General features: G+C 37.9%; 3 protein-coding genes across 6 annotated transcripts in view; 1 reads left to right on the plus strand and 2 right to left on the minus strand.

Annotated features, from left to right (window-relative positions):
- On the plus strand, window positions 1–15063 carry SPATA1 (spermatogenesis associated 1). Its single transcript, XM_071749806.1, has 13 exons — window positions 1–36; window positions 948–1054; window positions 4422–4539; window positions 6277–6330; window positions 6427–6757; window positions 6855–7103; window positions 8543–8669; window positions 8815–8875; window positions 9835–9952; window positions 10752–10877; window positions 12680–12849; window positions 14020–14118; window positions 14962–15063. The coding sequence occupies exons 1-13, from the start codon at window positions 1–3 to the stop codon at window positions 15061–15063; spliced, it is 1698 nt and encodes a 565-aa protein (XP_071605907.1).
- CTBS (chitobiase) lies at window positions 14116–23308 on the minus strand. Of its 3 annotated transcripts, none has more exons than XM_071750586.1 (8): window positions 22922–23149; window positions 22325–22463; window positions 21068–21276; window positions 20315–20486; window positions 19675–19772; window positions 18814–18975; window positions 17629–17852; window positions 14116–16421 (listed from the first exon to the last, which is right to left on the minus strand). In XM_071750586.1, the coding sequence occupies exons 1-7, from the start codon at window positions 23054–23056 to the stop codon at window positions 17667–17669; spliced, it is 1101 nt and encodes a 366-aa protein (XP_071606687.1). In that variant the 5' UTR covers window positions 23057–23149; the 3' UTR covers window positions 14116–16421; window positions 17629–17666. The 3 variants fall into 3 exon arrangements, with proteins under 3 accessions (XP_071606687.1, XP_071606688.1, XP_071606689.1); XM_071750587.1 differs by lacking the exon at window positions 14116–16421 and adding an exon at window positions 16630–17431; XM_071750588.1 differs by lacking the exon at window positions 14116–16421 and having other exon boundaries at window positions 16630–17852; window positions 22922–23308.
- Window positions 23292–23686, minus strand: part of LOC139799098 (vitellogenin-2-like) — a 23408-nt gene continuing 23013 nt past the window's right edge. For both annotated transcript variants that reach the window (XM_071750559.1, XM_071750558.1), the window contains one exon: window positions 23292–23577. In XM_071750559.1, the coding sequence (XP_071606660.1) occupies window positions 23462–23577 (116 nt within the window). In that variant the 3' untranslated portion in view covers window positions 23292–23461. The remainder of the gene's footprint in view (window positions 23578–23686) is intronic.

Consider the following 23686-nt stretch of genomic DNA (forward strand, 5'->3'; position numbering starts at 1 on the left):
ATGTCGGTTGGTCATATGAGACCCCCAGCCTCACAGGTGAGAATTTTTGTACTGTTGCATAGAAATTTTTTTAGATTTCACTAATAAAAGTAAAAAATACTAAAATAAGTGACACTGTACTATTTCTAGGAGTCCTGAGAGGAGAAAAAAACAGTTCTTCTAACATAATATAAATAGAAAGCACTCTTTTCTAGTTGTATTTAGTAACTAAACAGTTGCAGAAATATTAATATAGCTTATCTGAGTGGCTTGTAGTTGTGGAGAAGTGTACCATCCTTGTCAGAGCCATCTGATTTTCTCTAAAAATACCAAGACTTAAATATTAGAAGTCGCACAACTACGACAGATTTGAACACAATATAAATGAACCTTGCTCAGGGAAGGCTTAGTTATTTATTTTGCAGACATTACCAGGAGCATTTCTATGCTTCCAAGGCAGCTAATATTATTAACAACTGTCAGAGATATTTTGATTTTTTTTTTTTTTTTTTTCTTGCTGACATGGTCAAGTTGTGGTGCTGTTTGGATCAAGCTTTCAGGGCTTTGCATTTTTTGTGAGATGAAGAAAGGTAGGATTTCAGCTGAAGTATTCTTGTAAACATGACGTGCTCCAGGGTATCTACTGTTCTTGGTAATCTCTGTCCATTGCTGTCAGAGTGACATAGCAGTACCACAGGCTCTCTTTTCTCTCTCTTCCATTGTTGAGCTTGTTCTAATGTGACCAATTTTGATGCTGCCAGCTGGCATTCAACCACAAATTGTTCTGCTTATTGTTTTCACTATCTAGTGATCGTTGTCATATAGAGCCTCAATCTTGCAGTCTATGTGCTAACATCAAATAAGTCATTCCTGCCTCCAGAAATTGAAAGGCCACCTAAGCAAAAAAAAAGCATACAGGAAGAGGGTTATAATATAGCTACAGTAATGATCATTTGTTCTTTATTTAGTTGCTGGAGCTTCATGTTTTTTATGTCCCAGAAGGAGTGTGGGACTTCAAGCTGAATACAGTTCCTGTAGCTTTTACTAGCAAATTCATCTCAGCTGGATTTATAAGGTGAGTATAGTCTTTGGTCTTATGTACATGATAGGTCCTTTACATTGTCCTTCAGTCATTTAATTCAGCTCTTGCTCTATAGAGCACAATTACATCTGTCAATAGATACTTGTTTTCTAATAATTTCTGGAGGGCAGGTGGTGCCCATGACTACTGTTTTGTTTATTTAGACTGTTCCAGGCTTAGTTCCATTGCAGACCCTGGTGTAGACAGTTGAAATGCTGCTAGTATTTCTGCAGAATAATGTACATTGTAAAATCACAATCTTTCTGTCTCCTAAAGCCTGATTATCAGGCTGAATATTTTTTCAGCCATCAGCCAGCTTCAAGACAGAGTGGCTTGATGAAAATGGGATAGTCGGTCAGTTCCCAGGGACAGGGATGTAACAGTCTGAGCTCTTTCAGAGCAAAGAAGGAGCTTAAGTCTTTCTCAAGGGGAAGAATTAAAGAATTACAGCCCATACAAAACACCAGCATAGCTTCTTTCTTCTTAGGAGCATTTCTGAAAGGTTGTGCACAGCACCATGTGCTATTTGTGCTCTCAGGTAGCTGCTTGGGGGGAGGAACACTCTGGTTCCCAGTGGTAGGCCCAAATCCGGCAGTTTTCTGTGCTAGGCCCAAATCTGGATGCAGTTTTCATCTTTCATAAATCTGAAAGTTTGTTTTACGGTCCTAAACACTTTACTCGCAAAATATGTGTGTATCTAGTATGGTAAGAAGTTGTAGAAAGATTAAATAACATAAAAACATGTATTGAAACAGAGGTTTTACATGTACCTTTTATATGCTTTGCTCCTGTGCAAAACCTATAACTTTGTCTTAAATTGTAGGGAATATGGGTTTTAATTAATTTAAATTTAGGCTTGGCTTGCCCACTTCAGACAATATGCTATAAAATATATTGTGTAAGCTGAAAGAATTGACAGCAGTCAGGTTATGAGCTTGTAGCACAGAATGTATTAATTCTCACAGCTTCTTTTGTTGAAAAGCTTCTCAAAAGCAGAGGAAATCAGTGCATTTCAGAGGAAATCCATTTTGTTTGTTCTGGTCTCCAGCAGAGGTGTAAGATACATGGCTAGAGCAAATAATTTCATTACATCTGCCACTGCCCTCAGTTCTCCAGTGTCAACTAAGCACCAATTTAAATTAATATTCTCATTTATTTCAGTGGGTTTATATATATCTGCGTTTTTGTAGCTTCTTAAGGACTCTTAATTGCTAATTAATTATACTACGGGTACTATGCAAAGCTGCAAAACATTCATGTTTGCACTAACTAGCAACTCCTCAGTGTATCACTGCCTTTAAAAACAAATATTTTACAAAAATTTTCTTACTTTATTAAGTGAGAGAGGGAACAGCAGCCTTGCTGGTCCTAATGCTGTTGGACATTGCTGATGGCAGTTTCCAGTCACCTTTACAATCCTACTGCCTGAGTTTGCTTAACAAAGGATTCCTAGGTCTGAGTACAGGCCACTTCTAGTGTTTAATTCCCTATGGCCCTGAATTCTTGTTACAATAAAGATTTGATTTCTTAATTTGATGATGATCAAATGATGATTTGATGATCAAAAATCAAATTTGATTTTGATTTCTTGATCTCTCAGCCTCTGTGATGTTTTATTTATTCCTCATTCCTCACCACAGAAGCCATGCTTTTGTTTTAGAGGGGATGTGCAGTGAACTCGTTTGCATTACTTTTAAAGGAACATCCCAAAGCAAATCACTCAGATATTTCCCCTGCTGTTCATAAATGCTTTAGATTTAGACTTTCTTGCTGGTTTGGACAAACATTATCAGTTAAGGAGGTGCAGTGTTATAGAAGATTGTGTTAGAAAGAGCTTGCATTTATGTAGTTTGAGAAGACTACTCTTCAAGGAACATATCTTCTCTGAGACATCAGTTTGAAGGAACGATAGTGAAGGAGAGATATTTTTATTATAGATCATCTCTGTTCTCACATAAGACCTTGAAAGGATGTATACTGGATCCATCTTTCACACATTTCTTTATACATTTGAAATAAATGAATGTAGGGCTAAAATCTGCAGTAAGCATGGGCAAAAAATGGTCAGGGAATAAATAAACAGGAACAGAACAGAGACCAAGCAGTGCAGGTGTGTTCACTCTGCAGACTTTGGTCTCCTCTGCTACATGTCTGTGCTCCAAGGCAGACAGAGACTCATAATCTTGACAAGGGTTCCTCTAAGTCCAGGGTGTCTGAAATAATCCAAGGGAGCTTTATAACCCACTGAAATGTCTGTGTTTATGAGATGAAGCTGAGGATGTTTTTACATACCTGGGTTATGAAATTAAGGCATATAGTGCTGTTGAAAGCTGAAATAAACCCTGACAGGTTAATGTTGAAGACCTGTCTGAGCTGAAAGGATGGCATGTTCTGGTCTATACTGCTTACTGAGAATGACATGTGCTATCCCCCAAGCTATCTTTGTGCATTCCTTGAAGAGTGGTAGTTGCCTGAGCCAAAATCTTGCTAGATACTATACTAAAACCTTAATCAGCATGGGTGATTAATAGTTTTAGGCCTGAATTTGTTCCCTGGTTTATTTTATTTGACTGCGTAAGAGCAATTAGAATTCCTCGTGTTGTACTGCAAAGCTCTTGTGTGCCTCGTGCACATTTGGTTTTATTATCTCGGGGGATGCTTTTTATTCTATAATGATTTTTATACTGAACTCATTACTTAATATTTGCATAGTTTCCAGCAGTACATTAAATGATGCAATTCCTATTTGCATCAGTTTTCTCATCCTCAGACTATGGTGGAAATGTTCACACTGCAGTGTTTGGTTTTGGTTTAAAATGCATTTGCATGTACACATGCACACACCCAACTTAACTTTGTGTGGGAGAAGACAAAAATCAAAGGAATGTGCCTGCTTTTTAAAGTGAACAGTGATGAATCCCCTCTGGCCCTGAGTGCTTTAAGGGATACGTTCTACAGTCCTGGACTGGCCGCATCAAAATCCACCTACATGGAAATGCATGACTGTAGTTTCCAATTGTTTTGTTGTTCATCTGCAAATGAGCAAGGGTGCTCTGAAGGAGTAATTTTCAAATTTCAGCTTCTTCCCTTTGTATGGGGTTCCTAAAACATAAGTATTGTTAGTTTGTGTTATGACAGCCCTTGTAACACAGGCTACCATAGTGTGATAGCAGTGTTCTGACTTTACCACACTAAGAGTCTCTGGCCAATGTGTTATTAGGCTCAGTTCTAGGACATAGTTTCCCTTTTTGGTCATTCTGTCCCTGCAAGCCAGCACGTATACAGCGTTATCTTCCCCCTCTTACTAACTAGCCATCATTATTTGATCTTACAGATGTATTAATGAATAACAACATTCTAGGGTGTCTCCTCACATCACATTAAGAGTGCTACGGGAGAAGCTTGGAGAGTACCTGGGTGGAGTTGCAGTTGCAGATAAATTCAAATTTTTAAAATGCATTGGGAAAAAACTAGCAGTGGTAAGTTAATTTTTTTTTTTCTTTAGTGCTCTTCTGCTTTACAATGTAAATTGCAGATTGCATTCCTACAGGTTAGGCAATATCACAAGACAAATAGAGATAAGTATAGGAATCCTGTTAGCATTTGTTTTAAACATGCTGGAGCATTAGCTCTTGTCACAGCAGATCTACAGGCAGAGGTGGACAGGTATATTGGAAACATCCTGTAAAGCATCAGATGTGATTAGTTGCCATCCAGTGAAAAGATGCTAGTGTCAATAAGTCAGTGGATTAAATATGACAGATCTGGCTGTGGTCAAAAAATAAAAAATTCCCCCAAGATTATTCGTATCCCTGTATGGTTGGGAATCTGGCAATTGAAGAATTTGCAATGGAAACTGAGTAAGTCAGAGTTCCTCTAATGGCTCCCACTGTGGCTTGCCCAAAGGCCTTTAAAAGATCAGTCTCTGAATGGAAACTTCTCTAGGTATACATTTGTATTCCACTAAGTAGTCCTAAGCAAGCCTGAAATACAGCCTACTTCTCTGTATCATTTGATTCTCTGCTTAGCTGTATTTTACAAACTCTGAAGATTAAATACGATTGAAAATCAGTCCAACTGTAGCATTTGTTCTTGTAACACACAAAGGCTTAAGTCATGTACATAAATATAGAATACTTTTTTCACCTCTCATTTTACCTTTTTCTCACTGGAAATTTGATGCCATTCTTTATTTATTTTTTTCTTGAGTTATCACTAAAATTACTCACACAGAAGATACCAAGTAATATGCAAAAACTAGGTAGAAAAAAAACTAGGTAGAAACTTAAACTCTGTGACACAGTCTGGCACAATCTGAAAATGTGTGTCTGTCTTCAAAGAATTCAGGTCTTTTTAGCTGGATGGTAACAAGTAGGAGGGTATATTTTCTCCCTCACTGATAATTTTGAAATAAATTGAGATGTTTTCCAGCTCCTTTTAGAATGCCAAGAAGTTGATAAAATATTCTGTTTTAATGGAGAATTAAATATATTGATAGATAAAATGAAGATTTTTATTGAGAAATTGCAGATGGATTTTTAATTTGGCGTATTTACTGTTGCTTGTTATTTAACTTTATAACAAAGTGTAAAGCAATAAACCAGCTAGCTCATTTCTTTGTTGTTTAGGGTCATGGTAACCTCATTGAATTACATCTCCGTGATCAAATATTTGTGGAGTGTTTTTTTCCCCCCAGTCTTCTGTTTCACAACAGTAACAATGTAAGCAGTACTAAGAACTGTGCTCTATTTGCCAGTTAGGGTATTTAAATGAAAAATAAACATAAACCAAAACTGGGTTAATTTGCACTTCCTTCTCTTGAATATAGCCTGTGTCTGTAGAATCAGTTGCATTGCCTGGCAATTACTGAGAATGGAATTTAACCTCATACTTGGTTCAATTTAATTATTGAACTGTAAGCGCAGATTTTTTTTTTTTTTTTCTTCTGCTGGAGCACATCATTCAAATATACATTGGTTATCTTAGACTTTGTTTTTAGGGTGACTGTTGAAATCTGAAAGTGTATACAGCTTCAGTGCCATGTTAGAAACTGGAATAATAGTCTGTGTTCCTTCTGCCCCATGACACCACCACAGAAGATAGTGCTGGTTATGAAAAATTGTAGTATGTAAAGAGGATGACAAAATACAGAAATTAAGCAACATTGTTGATAAGGAAGAGTTTTATTGATTACATTTCTGTTCTTATCTTCCAAGGTGAAAGCAAAGCAAGAAACAGAACTGGAACTGAAGTCATTTGCTCCTCCTTATGTATGTATTGAGTGGTTTTAATGTATCATTTTCAGAAAACTTTTACATTGTACACTTCCTGTTTTGTCCATCTGATGAATATACTGCATATTTTAGGCACTTTATCCTGAATTATATTTATTACCTGGAGTGGAATACTTTGAAGATGTTTATCCATTGTCATCATCAACTCAACAAAGGCATCATTTCAATGCAGAAGCTAGTAGGTTTGGTCATGGATCAAGATTATCCAGTATTCCCCAGCAAAAAACTGAAAAAAGTAAACATTTTTTAGAAAGCATACAAAGTGGTCATCAGCTAGAAAATCAGGAAGTGCACAGTCCTGAGGAATGGCATGAGAAAGAGCCTATTCCTGCTCTGCACACAAAACATAAGCAAGGCCATAACGACAGGTTGCAAGAAGAACAGATGCAGTTTAAAGAAAAAGGTAAGTTTGAGCAATGTAGTGAAGGAGGAGAAGAATAAATATGGTTAAAATTTACAAGAAGTAATATTTCTGTTTCCTAATATCTATAATTATGCAGATCAAAACAGATCCAGTGGATATTTTTTCACACCAAGTCTTTCAAATCCTGCAAACCCTGTGTCTGGAAAGAGTGATACAGTGCTACAGACTTCTCAGCAAAATCATCTCAGCCAAGATCAAAAAGAGCAAAACACTCCTAAGGGGAATGGCAAAGCCAAAGGAACTGCTCTTACTCTTCGTGTAGACTGCAGTGATGAACAAGGCCAGAATAACCAAATACTTGAACATCTTATTAAGTATCAAAAGGGTACAAATATTCACTGTCATCTTTTTGCTAAAGCATGGTTTTAGAAAGTTGGCAGAGTAAAAATAAATTTTATGACATCCATAGTTAAAGCATGAGAGGGAATATTGCTATCAGAACAATATTCTAATTTTTAAAATAGTAATACCTTTAAGAAAATTGATGAGTCCTTCTGTATCATTGTATACTGATACAAGGAAGAACTTCACTATAGTTGATGTATTTGCCTGATTTTATTTATACGAAGAAAAATTCTAAGCATTTGCTGTAAAGATTGGAGGATAATAATAATTCAACAGCAATTTTAAAGGAAAAAAAGATTATTATTGCTACATCAGGGGAAGCATTTATTCACATCAGCTGTCATTGTTACCACATCCATGGCTACATTACTACTAGAGAGGAAGTGTTTCCTCCCCTGCAATGTACAGTGGTCATTTATATGCTGTTGAACAGTGGCATTGCTAAAACTGAGAGGTGAGAGAATGCTTTAAGCAGACTGCAATGAAAATAGCCCAAAAATATGCATAGGTTTAAAGAATGTATTAACTAGTTCTGTGCCAAAATAGAAAATGTTGTTTGGAAGAGATCTGTTAATGACTACTCCCTTTAAAATGGGGTGTCTGATTGATACTGAGGACCAGTAAGTTACAGAAAAGTTTATGATGAGCTTAATATTCCTAAATTTGTAGTGATTACCAAGGAAGAAATGTTTGACATATTTAACTTGGATTTGAAAGACTAATGCTATTTTAGCATCAAAAATATAAGACACGTTTGAGAAATGCTTGCAAAAGACAAGTCTTAATATTTGAATAGAATTTGAAAGTTAATGTAAAAAAGATTAACTTTTTTTTATTGCGAATTTTTAATGAGTAGTTATTAAACGAGGGAATATTCAATTTTTCATAGGCATGGGCACCTTGTAGATTACAGTTACAATAATTTTCTGGTTTGAGAAAAAACAAAAAAATCTGGATATTGTATTGGGTGCTATGTGTCTGGAGAGTTTATTAGAAAAAAACTTTCATAGATGATGACTTTTCAGTAATTTTAGGTTCCAATCACAATCTTTCAAAACTATCTTTGTCCTCCATCATCATGTTAGCTGATATTAATTATACATGTAAATATTAATTATGTATGTAAATATAGTAGTGAAAAGTTTTTCATAACTTTGTGTTGAAGGATGAAGGATTTAGGACTTTGTAGTAGTGGAAGGATATGAAACATTCTCATAAGTAAAATGAGATTAATATTGATTAATATTAATTAATATTAATTAAGCAAGAAAATTTCCAAACCCAAGAGATATAATTTATTTATTGGATTGATTCACTGAATTTCTAATGCAGGTTGGAAAGTCCAGGCATTGACAGTCAAAACAGTTTGAATTTTGAGAGTGTAATCTCTATATTTTGATCATCACTGTCCTGTCACAGAGCAAACAAACATGGAAAACAGTGACCACCAGAAAGATACCAAACTAAGAAGAGAGAGAATACAGAATGCTGGAATTCTTAAAATGATGGAAGACCAAACCACAGATCATGTATGCAAAAAACAAAGGTTAGTAAATAATAATTCAGCTAAAATAATTAATTCATCGCTAGAAACTTATTTTACAGACTTCAAATAAATGAAATAAAATGGGGAAAAAATCCAAACATTTAATTGCATGAATTTTCACTTCCTTCTTTGATTTTATCTTTAGCTTGGACCAATACAGAACTAGCAAGTCTATAACTGAATATGGTGAAAAACTGGAAAATCAGGTGTGTTTTTAAAGTAACTAATTCTTGAGCAATAAATATAGTCCTCCACCTTGAAACAGTCTAATTTTATAAGACAGGTAACTCATTAGAAATATAAAATACTCAAATGCAGATTTGAGAGTAATTGAGAGAAGGTAATTCATGCACTGCTAGGTAGCAGAATTGCTGAAGAAAAAATCAACTGTATTTCTAACAGTGAAATAATCAGAAGCTATGGCTCTGGTTACAATTTAACAGAAATGACAAACAGAGTAACAATGTCAGTCTTATCAATGTTAGCTGAATTTTTTTACAGTTTCTTGAAAGTAACATTTTATTGGTTTCATTGGTGACTTTTTTGTAATTTCATATTTCTTAGGGGATAAATTTGTCTTCTCTCAAACAAAACTTTTGCTGGAAACTGTAAAACAGTGTAAAATTTAGACATGATATAGTCATTGTTATCAGAATAAGAACATATTTAGGAAGACTCAGGACCCACATGCAATCATACAGTGTAAGAGCTGCTGCTATGAACTGTTGTCTTGTGTGGATGTGATTGTAGTGGAGTTTAATGAAATCAGTAATGAAATTGACAATCTGCTCTTACTATCTGTTTGTTTAGAAACTGACAGTCCAGACTTTGTAAGCAGTGAGCCAGATGGCACTTTTAAGGCCCATTATTCCTGCTCCTGTGTAGGGGTGTCAGTAACATGTGGGGTTATGAACATGGACAAGAGGAGTTAGCAGTAGTCTACATTTTTGTGTGTATGTTTCCTACTATTTAAGTGTTCAGTGTTCTGGTTTTATTTGTGGAGGTCCAGCTGTTTGTAGTTTAGTAATAATTTGTATTAGTAACAGAACAAACCAGGTCATATGCAGAATTCAAATCCAGTCACTCTGGAGGCTGTTTTCAAGGCTTATATCTAATGTAACTATTCAGAATTGAGTGATGTACTTATAGTTGTGTCTTTTGCCAGGCAAATGAAAAGAAGCATGATCATCTTACTTGTCAGAAAGAATATAGTTTGCCTCCTAGTCCACCTTTTCTGGCACTTCCTGTAAATCCAGCTCAAATTCCTGCAGTTCAGGCAGCAAGTGAGTATATAATTCCAAGAAATTGCAAGGAAGTGAATATTTAGTCAAGACTTAATAGCTAATGAAGTCAGAAATATCTACTTAATGAAAGAATTTATACATACTGTCACTCACAGTATTGTTACAGATTTTAATATGTTTTCAGAAAATTCCAGGCTGTTCACAGAGCATGGCAGGTTACCAGTGCTCAAAAACTAAGCTTTTGGATTTGGGAATGGAAGAAAAGAAGGCAGGAGATTGGATGAAATGCTGCTGGTTTAAGTATAGAAAAGAAAACATCTGGTAGTGTTGCTGAGGACCCTACATGTGAGGGAGGAGACTGTGAGAAGATAAATGATTGAGCTGTTGCAGGGTAGTGAAACTCAGAGATCCTACCCTGCCAGTGACCAGCTGATGTATAAGGCAAGATTTCACTACAGTTTATATCACAAAGTGTTTTGAACTGGAAATAATATTTAGAGACTATTTTGGCTCCATGTGACAACAGTTTTCAATGTGTGTAGTGTATATATATCTTGAATATATAGTTTTAGTGATAGGTTGTCTGGGCATATGAAAAGGTGATTACTTATTTTTGTGTGTGTATGAGTGCCTGGATGCATGCTGGATTTCTCACATTTGTCTAATGCACCAACCACTTTGAAAAGTTAAAGATACTTTATTAAAATAAAGGAATTTCTACTTCCTGTTTTAACAGAGCTTTTGGCTAGTTTCATGAAGGTGCATTATGAAAATCTTGATTGATCCTTCCTACTTGCAGAATTCAGATGCTTGCTAAATATAACTTTAATTTCTTTAGAAAACAAGATGGTAGAACAGCTGCAACAAATTAAGAAAGAGAGAAGGTACATGGAAAAAACTAGAGAAGAACTGATCAAAAAAGCAAAAGGACTGCTGGAACAAAATAAGCTGAGGAGATACCACAGTACGTTATTAATTTATTTTGCAATTTGAAACGATTGAAAATAGCACTGAAACCAATGTGAAAATGGGTGTCTTCTTTTTGGTGAGCTTAATTACAGAGTAGTGCAGTTTGCTAACCAATAGCTCTGAGACAGCTGATTTGTGTAATAACATGCTGGAAAGATTCAAGGTTGCAGTGTTTCCTTCCACATTTTTATGGCAGTCTTATAAATCTAGAAATATCTTTGCTTTTATAAACTATTCAAGTTTTGTCCCACATATGTACAGTGCCCAGAGAACTTCTGCAGGCCTCTTTTTTACATTATTATACATGAATTTGCATGTTCTAAGCCTGCCTTTAGCTGGTGCTAGCAGAGGTTTTTACTGTGTGGACTTGACTTCTAGTGAAATTGACAGCATAATAATTTTTCCTTCTCCTGTCTAATGGTATTGAGCTAATAGTGTGAAAGTTACAAGCCTGTCATGACAAGCTTTTTTTTTTTTTTTTTATATAACACGGTAAAATTCTCATTGAAATCCCACACAAGTTTTCTTCGTAAAATTATTTTCAAGTTTATACTTAATCTATCCTCCTGAAGTCATGTTCCTGTTATACAGAGATGAGGTTTTGAGAGCATTCTCTCTGTACTTAAATACAGATAAGTCACTAGGAGTCTCAATCCTTACCTGGAGCTTTGCTGAAGAAAGACAAGTCAATTCTTCTTGAGTTACTCTCTAAGAGCACAGCTGCACTGTGCTCTGCAGCATGGTGAAGTTGCATTTAAAAAAACCCCAACAACGTGGTTATTTGAAGCAGTGAATCTGTAGTAGCATGGAGATACAAGGCAAACTAATACACTCCACTGAGATAAGCCCTAAAAGCTCCTGGGTTGCCTTGAATTATGTTGGCCAGTTAGATAAAATAAAGGTTATTTTACAAGGATTCTGTAGGTTCTCTGAGAAGCATTTCTACCTCTGAATTATTTTTATCAGACCAGGAGGCTTTTGTAAATGCATTTGCAAATTTCCCTTCACACCTTGTGAAGGGAAGAGCATATTCTGTAGGACCAGTGATCTAGTCTGTATTTAACATTCTCCTAAGATTGCTGTGCTGACAAGAACTCTCAGTTTCACACTGTACAGTCCTCCCTCCAGCAGCTGGGTTCTTTTTGGCAAGTTTCTCAGAAGCAGTTGTCCTAATTTCCTAAAATAGGCCTTGAAAGAAGGAATCACTGAAGACACTTGTAGAATAATGGCTGTAAGTGTCCATAGGACTGCCCCACCAGATACAGGGGGGGTTGATGTGCCAGCTGTTACTACCACATTAACAACATAGGAGAAATCATAGTTAAATGTAAGGCTAAATAACTCTTTCCTTAGGACTTCTGTATAAATCTTGGGACTTCTGTATAAAACTAAGCTGTTCAAAATCTCTTGACCTGGAGAGCTCCAGTTTTGCATAAATCTACACTACAGTGAAGCTGTGCATACCAGTCTTCAGAGGTCTGCAGCACTTACTGCACAGCTGAAACCTGCAGAAGAGACAGGCTGAATGAACTTTTTGTTCTGGACCTTGCATTATATCTTGGTTGACAGAGCCTTTTGTTGCAGATGATCATGTGAAAATTCAGTTGCATTTATAGTGAATGTAATTTTAATGATGATTTTTCCACTGACTGCTTTTTTTTTAAAGAAACTTACTGGAGTGTTGTGATGTGTGTGTTGGCCAAGTGAATCTTGTGAGACCAGTTGGTCATTACTGTCTTCAACAGACTTTATGATAAGGTAAAAAAGACCAAACAGTTTTACTGCTTTCCTTTGTAGTTCGTGAGGAATGGAAAAAGAAGTACTTTGAAACCAAGAAAGCTACAGCTTCACTGGAGGACACTTTAACCAAACTGCGACAAAATTTAGAGCTTTTTCACCAGAAATTACTCTTGCAATTGGAAGCCAGAGATGGCCCAAACCGACCAAACAATATGACCAACTCTAAGGTTTGTGCTTCTATTATTTACTCTGTAATCTATTTGTTTTTGCACAGCCTGGCTGGCACAAAGAGGCCATATAGAAGGGTAGGCCCAACTGGTTAGCTGCTGGCTAACATTGGCTGGCACACACACAGAAGATACCTGGTATTTAATAAATTATTAGGATGACACAGTTGTGCTCTCTACCCTTGTAAGCTACGTGCTGGCCTAGCAGGCATCAGTTGGGTGGGAAGAATCAAGCTGTGGGGAACAGATCCCACTTCTTCCACCAGCTTTGCCCTCAGCGGTGACTCAACTCAACAACAGGGTGATTCCTCAGTAGCTCCCAACTGTTCCGATGGCCCTGGTGTTTTTTCCTGCCTGCCTGTGTACCTTCTGTGCTTCCTTAGTGGTCTGAGGCAGGGTTACACAGCTGTGTGGTTTCAGAGCTGAGACTTGGACCCTTGCACACAGGCAGCTACACCCCTGGGTGGGGAGAAGCTTACAGCAGGAAATCAGAGATGATGGGGTGCAGATACCACTTAATGACCCCTTATGTGGGCACCTTTAATCACATGTGCATCAGCTGGCACTTTATTAGCATTTTTAAAGCTTGGACCATCAAGAGCTTACCATGTAGAGACCCACTCCTCTGTGTTACTGATTTCGAGGGACCACGGCTGACTTACACAAGCTAAGAACCTGAATTCTGAAAATAAGAATTTCATTTTTACAGGTTAATTCAAAGATAGGCCCCACCCACAGCCCCTGCTGAAACAACATGCCATAGAACCAGGAGTTCATCTGTGCTAAACACTACAGGAATGTAACAATCTCATCAATGAATGTAGTGTGGCAGGGTGATGCTAAGCCTCTGAGAGGAACAAAATATGATTTGAAGTATGTATTTTTATTATAAAGGGGAGGTAGCCATAAAAGATAATTGCAAACCAGTGTGCAGTTACTTAGGAGATCAGTCAGGTGATAGGGAGTGGAAGAAGGTCTGCACCCAGCTGCAGGGCTCTTGGAGAGCAGACAGCTTACAGAGCAGAGAAATCCCAGCACAGGTTACAAACTGCAAGAAAGTAGGGGAGTAGGAAAGAGTTTAAAGGATGGTTTGTGAGTGCTGAAGTAAGAGCCAACAAAAGCAGAGATACACTAATGCTGCACTTGAAGTTTTGTTCTTGTTTCACACAGAATTACACAATCATCCGGATTACTACAGTGCAGCATGAACTTGATCAACTGAGGAGGAAGCTGGATGATACAAAAATGAAACTCATAACAGAAATGAAGGTACTCCACCTTTTAATTAAAACAGTTAAAATGTTACTATGTATAAAAAAAAACAAACAACCCTAGATCTTCCCAAACATTAGATATGTAAACATTTGCTAAATAGTTCTTGGTTTATGTTGTTACTTTTATGGTGTTAGTTGTCACTGTAAATTTTATCACTTAAGCCAAACCACTCCAGAACAACCAGGTTAGTAGATGATTCTGAATGTATGGCATTCATGCAATTTAACAGCTTAGCTCAGCTTCACAATCTCTTTCATAAAATTACCATTACACTCAAAAGGTAATTCAGGGAACGTATCTGATGACACACTGATCAGTGAGTGGCCCTGGCTAAGAAAAGAAGAAATTAAAAAAGAAAAAAAAAAAGAGACTGGTTCTCCAAGCATATGGCATTCTTTTTCATCTGATTTATTCCATAGCAGTACTGCCTATGCTCCCTTTGGAAGGAAGATGATGGGATCAGTCTTCACACTGAACAGCCTTTCAGCTCTGAATGCTTGAAACAGCAGCCCTCTACACCACCAAGATTACCCCTGGCCCTGTTTACTGGGTAATCCAGGGTGGACGTACACTCCTTATCCCTCCTCCATCATACAATGCAGGGAAAGAACAATGAACTTCACAGTTGTGTCTTAAAAACACCCAGGAGAAATACGTAAGAAAATAGTGCTAGAACTAGGTTATCTAATTAGACATCTAAAATGTTGTTGATGAAGGATATATCCTGTGTTCAGCCACCCCGTTTAAAATTCAGTCTCAGTTATATAAACCTTTATGCATGTCAGTTCCAAAAACTTCCTTAAATTGCAGCTCCTTAAATTACTCATTCTTCTGCAGATGAGGAAGCAGGCAGCATCTGAGTTACGAGCACTGAGAGTGGAACTGAGGCAGAAGATTCATTCACCTTTCATTCTCCAGTCCAGAAAATCAGGAATTTAAAAGGATGACATGACTTGAACACCTGTGAAGTCTACAGGAGTTCTGAAGCATATAGAAGCTTGGAATTTCAGAGCATTGTTTGTATGTTCTTGAAGTCATCTTGTAAAACACCATCAACTATATAAATGTGGAATTTGCATAGTAGGCCAGTCAGGTACTGCCACTCAATTCTTTTGAAATCTCACTGTGAGATTAGTCAGCTACTTAAACACACAGCTTAACCTAGGAACATGTCTAAGACAAAGCTATTTTAAAAATGCAAATTAGGGAATTGTGTAACATCACATTGGTATACCAATGTTCTTTTACTAACAAACTGCCTACTAAGCAAATAAACACATACTCTCTAACCTCCTGTTATTATCACGCAACGTTAAATTTTTTGAAAATTATTAAAACCCATCTTGTGTAGAATGTCAGCAACATTAATCCTTTATTTAGCTGTTTACTGAAGTATGTTTTTGTCATTGTAAGTCACATCTATGAATTACCAATGTATTATTACCATATTATTAAAAAGTATGATCAAAATGTCAGATAATCCCACCTTATTTCATATTTAGCTATTTCTTTCCCCTCTATTAGGAAAGCCACATGGACATTAACATTCTTCTATAGTTACTGGAAGAGGCAAACTTTGTCTTGGGATAAGCTTTAATGATGATCCTGGTCCAATTTACAGTATTGCATAGTCTAAGTTCAAACTCATGCATTTTCTTAAATAAGACCTCTGAAAGGGTCATCATAAACCAACAGTAATTTGTTTTCTAGTTCTCCTGTTTGCCTTTCTGCAGTACCAGATATTATTATATTAAGCAGAACAATTAATGTCAGCTAAAAAGCTGACAAAGAAGTGAAACACTCACTGATACATTAAAAAAATCATGCAGCCCTCAAAAGGACTAACTTCCACATATCTTGAGTCAAATCAACCATTATAAAATTTATTTTCCTAAAGATAGGATTTTAGTGCTGAATTATTAAAACTACAACCACTCTTGCTTAATTTAGTTACTTCTATGTCATATCATCTGCTCCAGAAGACCTCAATTTCACAAATATCTCTCTCAGAGTATTTTAGCATATGTATATCACCAGTAATAAAAATTCTGACATACCTAAGTTATCATCAAATAAATTTATCTGTTTCTCCTCAATGCCTATAGATCAGAGTTCTAATGAAGAACCCTCTGACTTTCCAGGGGAATTTTTTTCCTTCTGTGAGAGCAACAGAGTTCACCTCCTGCTTTCCATAACCTGTGGTGTCAAGCAGTCAGACACACATGCAGTCTTCTGGTCTCATCATTGGCTGTTACGGTAGTGCTGCTCCTCTGTGGTGTCTTCCCAGTAACTATTTACTAAGGGATAAAATCAAACCAAACAGTCAAACAAAAAAACCCAAATCTAAAACTGACTACATCTATCTAATTAAATAAATTGTTTAACTAATGAAGCCACTTAAGCAGGGCACAGTTGCACTTTAAGCTGGTTGTGAAACAGTTCTGAAAAGCAAAGCAGTGTGGGTTGTAAGTTGTGGAACAAGTAAAGCATAAACAGACAACACTGTTTACCAGCCTCAGTGAAGATGGGATTTTATTTCACAGAAAAAAAATTCCTGTAAATGTTAGTCAATCTTTCCATCACTACAGACGTTTTTTAAAGTTATGTAATTTCTCTAGGCAAATTATGTTATTAAAAATGTAAACTGGAAAGAAAATACAACCTCATATAATCTCATAGGCAACACCACACAAAAGCAACAAGCTACTGAATGAATCTTACACAGGTATGGAAATATACATATGCAGTTCATTAAATAAACTTCTAAGGCCTTGTTTTCAGGAAGTAAAGAAGCTTGAAATGGAAGAAAACATCATCCAACTCATCATCCATATTCATATTCCCTCTTCAAGATAAGTTCCAAGATTTCTGCCTTTCACAACTAAGGAATTTACATGATGCATAAATACTGTGAAACTGGGGTTTATGGAATATTCCTTTCTAACAACAAGTCTGATAAAAATCTTACTGGCAACTACTTCATGTTACATAATTTCTTCAGTCTATAAAATATTTTTATCTCTAGAAGGGTAACCAAGTACAAGCACAAGCTGCACATATGCAACAGGTGAGCAACAAGCTGTCTCTTCAGTATTCTGTGTTTAATCTGATTCAAGAGTGACAACTAAAATATAGGCTGGGGTGGGAAGTCAGAAAGCTGAGACTGCACTATGCAACCCCAGAATGAATACTTGCTGCACCAGGCAGCCTCAGCAAAGGATCCTTATGAGATTGACCCTGTAAATCCAACATTGCCCACTTGTTACCAGATGCACACTGGCTTCAAGCTTTATCCAACTTATGGTAGCTGTGAAAAATGAAGAAGATGAGCAGTCTTTTAAAACAAACACTACTAAAGCAATATTAGACTTTTTTAAGAATTAAAGTATGGCTTTGTATATAAAATAATAAGTTGGATTTCACCAATTCTCAAAGTTTTCATAAATGTGCTCTATTTATATAAGCTAAAAATCTATGATAAAACAAGCCGTAATAGAAATTTACCAATTTTCATCATTCTACATCAAGAGTTCATGTAGTTCTTATGGTGTCAAGGCTTGCCACATTGCTTCAGTTTGTTGTTCTGCTACAGCTTCCCTGGAATAGTCAAGACTATTTCCATTCCACATACCAATGCCCCTTAAACCTCGACTCTTCACATACGTTGCTTTTAGAGAGATGCTGCGAGGGTCATCGTACCATACTTGGTGGAAGTGACCAAGAGAATCCTACAAAAATATTTAGAAAGTAGTGTCAGTATCTACATATCTCTATAAACATGATACACTGAAGTTAGTTAATTGAGTTTTGATTACATTATCTGTTGAGTGCAGTGAAAAGTACATTTAAAAGCTGAGATAAACAAGCTATGTATATTTCAAATTGCAGAACAATGAAAAATCCTAAGTCAAATACTTGGCTATTCTTTTACTTACAGAATCCAGTTATAGAACAGTAACACATTTTAACTCTCCATAGGAAAAGACTTAGCTAATTTGTATTTTAATAATTTTTAAAATGAAAGCTAAAATCTCAGATATACTATCTAACCTAACGAGTGAATTTAGTTAGAGATCAAGTGCTTTTTTCAGGATTAAAACAGTTTTAGAGAAGGCTATAAAATTTTGTCAGCATTATGTTACTTTGACCTTGTCTTTGCTTACACCACACCTTTTAATCATCTACATGTGGAATTTACAATTACAATTCTAAAGAAACAAGATGAAATGCACACACACTGTTACTCCTTTAAGCACATTCAGGCACTCTCACGGTGTCTATGTAGAGACCAAATGCAGAAGAGAACATGCATGCCACTGGGTTGGGAAAAACTTGGGTACATCTCAGAATTTGTTACTCTTTAAGTCAGTCATCAACTCCTAAAATTAACCATAATACTGATGGATGTTAGGATTTCTGTGTGCTCAAATGTCCTCTCTGACGTGATTTAATCTCTTACAAAAACTGTGTAGTAATAAAAATCTTTATTATTACTGCAGTCTTCAGTTACTGCATGCCTCTTTAAGACTAGAAATTCAGGATATAGAAATCCAGCTATGCTTTGCTATACAAAAAAACAGTAGTACAAAAGCCAAATACAAAAATTTAACCCTGAAAAATTTATAATAAAAGAACTATGGTTCATGAGCATTCTCTCCACATGATGGGGTCTTAAAAAGAGACACTTACCTTGTATTCATAAAATGGAGACTTTTGTACCTCATCCCACAGCACCCCTGAAAGAGAGCTGTTCACCTGCTTCATCATTGCTCCATAGGGGACCTGTCTCCCTGCAGCATCACTGCAAGGAGCCCCACGGAATGGTACTTCAGAAATGGAACAAACATGATCCTGAAAAAAGAGCAGAAGGCATGAATTTTATGTTACATAAATGTATTAACTCCAAAATAGCAGTACAGCCAAGAACAAAGTCACAAAAGGCACTGGGGTCTCCAAAACCAGGTATCTCTGCCAGATATATTATATATGTAGTCAGAAATAAACTAAAACAGTTAAATTTTGTTTACTCAGTAGTAATACAGAATTGGATGAGTAACGTTTAATTTGTACAATTGTCTTTCCACTTTTAATTTGCTCTTACATTTTTTCATAACTATATTATTTGAGACTTCACAATTTCTCCATAAGCTGCTAAACTTTAACAGTCATAGGTTTTCTATGGTTTGTTGCATCTAGTCTTTAAGCAGTGAGCTTAGTGACTGTGTTGAGAAGGCAAGTACAAGGACTGTAGTGCATCCCATATGGTGAAGGACATGATCTCTTCTCACACAGATAACATCTCTAGCCCCTGAGTCAAACATGGCACTTGGGTATCATAGGGTTCAGGTTTCTCAGGAAGAGATAAAATGCCTTGCCACACTGCTCATCAGTTACCAGCCAGCAAAAGTCTTTGTCTTGATGCCCAGCTATATGCTCTTACCCACTAGCCTATGGTATTTCCTAACCCAAACTCAGGATCACCATAGCCTAGCTGTCTCATTCCAAGGAAGAAATTAAGGGTATGATTGCAAATGAATAATCTTATCTTACCTTAGATAAGTTTTGGCAGACATAATCATAGCCATACCAGGGGACACCCATCACAAGCTTCTTAGGATCAATGCCCATAGAAATGTATTCTTCATATCCTGGTTTTAAAGGAAATAAAAATTAAGATGCATTACTGCCTTTTCCCATGCTTTTTATTCTTACAGCTCCTCTAGAGCCAGAGACAATATAATACTTGTAGGCATGATCTCCAGACAGAGACTAGGGGGCAAGCACTTCTTTACCCCCCACCCCTGCATGCTCCTAGAGTTACTCTATTCAGATCCTAGTAACTGCTCACACCAAAAACCAGCTGCCTGTAGCAGCAGTTCACATTTCAGGTTCTTTGCAGTCCCAGGAAGACACTATTGGTTTTGGCTGCTATTTTTCACTCTAAAAGTGTTCTTCTTCACAGTCAAGGGGCCAGAAAATTACAAGTAACAACACACAACTGTTAAAGATTTATCAGCTGCAGTGTCATAGGGACCTGAGATACTATTTATACATTAGAACAACACATACTTGAGCACACTCGAAAGCCTTAATACACTCAAAAAATTGTCCGAAAAAGAGCAATCTTTTCTACCTATTCATGTGAACTAATGGAAATGTACTGACTCCCAAGGAGGTGCTTTGTCCTCACCAGCTAAAGTCTGCAGGTAAGGAGCATTGGCTTTTGCAATGCAGTCTGTCCAGATTTGGCTCTGCTCATCATATGACATCACAAACAAGAAGTCACAAGCATCTGCAATCCCAGTGTAGTTGTAGCACCTTTTATCTATGCATGCTGGAGACCAAGCCACATCAAATGTTACCTGAAGGAAAAAATCACGAGTTAGTGTTGTGTATGGCACTTGGGAGCTCTGGTTTTCTCTTTAGAAAAATGCTTTTAAAGACAGGGTTTCTCAAATGTTGAATAGTATTTAATACATGGTGATACCAATGAATTATAGGAGAAGGTGCTCAGCTGATAAACCTTAGATAATAGGCCAGTATCCCCATTAGTGAATTCCAAACACCAAAGAAATCCAAATATGACGTGATGCAAGTACTTGAAAATTCAGTGCTGGGTTCCTCAAAACATTGTCAAGCTTTTGCACCAGAAGGCTGTATTTGTCCTACTTTCAGAGACTCATTTAGCCATCCAAATAGCTTCCAGCTCACCCAAGGCAGTAACATCAGATTTGCAAAACCCTCCTGCCATTTAAATCCATACATGTAAAAATGAGTGATCCTTAGCATATCATACCTAATATTCATAATTAACAACACATGAGACTCTTTTGCTTTGGATCTGCATGATTTTTTTCATATTCATATTTTAAACGGCATTCTCAAAACTCCTTGCATTTCATAAAGTTAAATTTAATGTTTGTATAAAGTACGTTATTATTACCTGTGATCCTGGTATCTCTCTGTGAAAAGCACCTGTAGTTTCCTTAACAAGATCTGTTAATGCATAATACTCAGGGGAGGTTTCATTAACTTCTTGCTCTATATCTATGTTAATTCCATCCATATACTGTTTTTTAGCAAGGTCCACCTGCTGGGATATCCACACTGCTCTTTTAGCAGGATCAACAATTTCCTTAAGGGATACATCACCTGGGCAAGAGACTTTCATGAGTTAACATGTATTTGCACCACAGTATATTAAAAGGCAAAGGTTTGACTTTACTAAACCAATAAACAACTGCAAAACAAAAAATCCCCACCCCCATACTGGTAAAATGCAAAGGAGTTAATTTTAACCACTGATATCTTAGAGCAGCTTAGTAATCTCTTTTGGGTTCAGTTCTCAAAATTACGGTTGTGAAAAAAGTTAAGTTCCTTTGGATTTTTTCCTATATTTTAATTATATTATTATTTATTGTCACTGTATATTATTATATTATTATATTATTGTGTTTTTATTATATTTCTATATTTTAATCTCCTTACTTCTGCTTAATATTATTTTAGTCTGCACTGCAGACTTCCCTTCTTGAAATTAATATACTTTCATTATTTCCATGGAGCCAAAGGGACTGTGTCCTAGTGTTCAGATAAACATGCTGTCATGCTTAACCTTTGTTGCTTTCCACATTATGGTCTTGTGTTTCATTTTTGCCTCAACAGAGACAAACTTAATTACAACATGTAAGATGCAATGGACTTTTGTCTTTCTAATCAACATTTCCACCTGCATAGAATTCCCAACTATCCATGTTATAAAATTCAACCTAATACAGAGGGATTGATTTAGGTGAAAAATACTAAAAATTACTTAAAATCCCTTCCCTTACCCTGTTTTTGGGTACTGCACATAACAACCAGAATACAGACCCAAGTATTTTCTAAAGGCTTTTCCTCTCTTTCCTTCCTCCCTGTTCCCCCATAGCTGTGATGTTCTCTGTGAAGAGAGCTTTTTTTTAGATGTTGCTAGATCGGTGGTGTTATTACTGTAGCAGAAGCTACCGCTGGTTTTCTTTTTAATGCCCTGCTGCACGTGCAAAATATATTACAGCCCTGTGTGCATTATCCCCTGATTAATTAATCCTCTTACTTATTTGTAATACAAGTGAATGTGAAATGTCAAGGTATTAAGCCCTATGCACATTATGTTCTTATTCATGTACCACATAAATACCTACATTTTCGCAATGTGACCAACCTTTCAGTACTATCCTGGAGCCTTTAGAGTGAGCATAGCACATGAGCTCAGGATCATACTTTCCGAAAGCTGCCACAGTTGTAATTTTTGACCAGTCGTAGGATTTCCAGGATTCCTTTCCCACATCGAACACGAACACCTGGAAAAGGCGTAAGAAGCCCCTCATTAGCTCCGACCACATTAGCAGGACGATTATTTTCCGCATGCCTCTCCAAAAGACACATGACTTGTCTGGTGTCTCTGAGCACCCTCGGACACGTTGCTGCCCTGCCCTCCGCATCCCGCACCCACAGCCCCCGGGGACAGCCCGCACGGGAAGGGTCGCGAGGGACATCAGCTCTGTGAGCACTTCACCTGCAGCAGGGACGCGGTCTGCAAACCCCAACTACCATAGCTCTGACATTTCCCTGTAAATCGCATGGACCTTTTTTCTGTTTCGACTCCTAACGCAGACGATTAAAAACAAGGCACGGGCGCACGGTGTGTTTACCAGGCTGCGAACCGCGCAGCCGCTCCCCGGCCGTTCTCCCCAACCTTCGGGGCCCGGAGCCGCCCGGATGCCCTGGGGGGGGGCCCAGACCCCCGGGGGACGCGCACCTCGAAGCCGCCGGTGCCCGTGACGGGGTGGCAGAGCCGCGGGTCCTGGCAGGGGCAGGCAGCGGCGGGCAGGACGCCCGGCAACAGCAGGAAGAAGCCGAGCGCCAGGAGCCCCTGGCACCGCCATCGCCCCATGCCTGAGCGCTGCTTCCGCCTCGGGATCGGCGGGGCCGGCCCGGCCGTGCTGCTCCGCCCCGAGGGGATCGAGTCGAGGAGGCGCGGTAGTGACCCCGCGGAGGGGCCGCAGGGGCGGCTTCCAGGCGTGAGGAGGGGGCCAGAGCCTCGCCAGTGGCGTGGCCGTGGGCGGCAGCGCGGGCAGAATCTGCAGGGAGGCAGCGGCTCGGAGGGAAATGACCTCGGCTGAGCGCTGTTAGAGAGCAACCATTTATTAGATCAAACCCAGCGAAAGGTGCCCCGAATTATTTTAAAGATCTGTAGCAGAACTTGAGAAGAACGATCTCCTGCCGGGGACGGGGCCTTATCCCCACGGTGGACACCCGCCCTGCCCGCGGGGTCACAGGGGATCCACGGGTCGGGGCATCACGCCGGGCATGACTGCTGGTGACAGGAACACGCCGTGTGAGCTGAAACCGTGCTCACGACATCCTCGGATTTCTGGCCTGGCCGAATCTGGCCTTCCAGGCTGAGAGTTGAGTCTGTAAATGAGAGCAGAAGCCATGTGAAGGGTTTTTTATACATCGAGGTGCTCAGAATTAGTACGGTCAGAGTCACTGTAGGGTGCAGTGTTTGTGCCGTACAGAAGGG

The sequence above is a fragment of the Heliangelus exortis genome, chromosome 8 (assembly GCF_036169615.1).
Source record: "Heliangelus exortis chromosome 8, bHelExo1.hap1, whole genome shotgun sequence".
NCBI lineage: Eukaryota > Metazoa > Chordata > Aves > Apodiformes > Trochilidae > Heliangelus > Heliangelus exortis.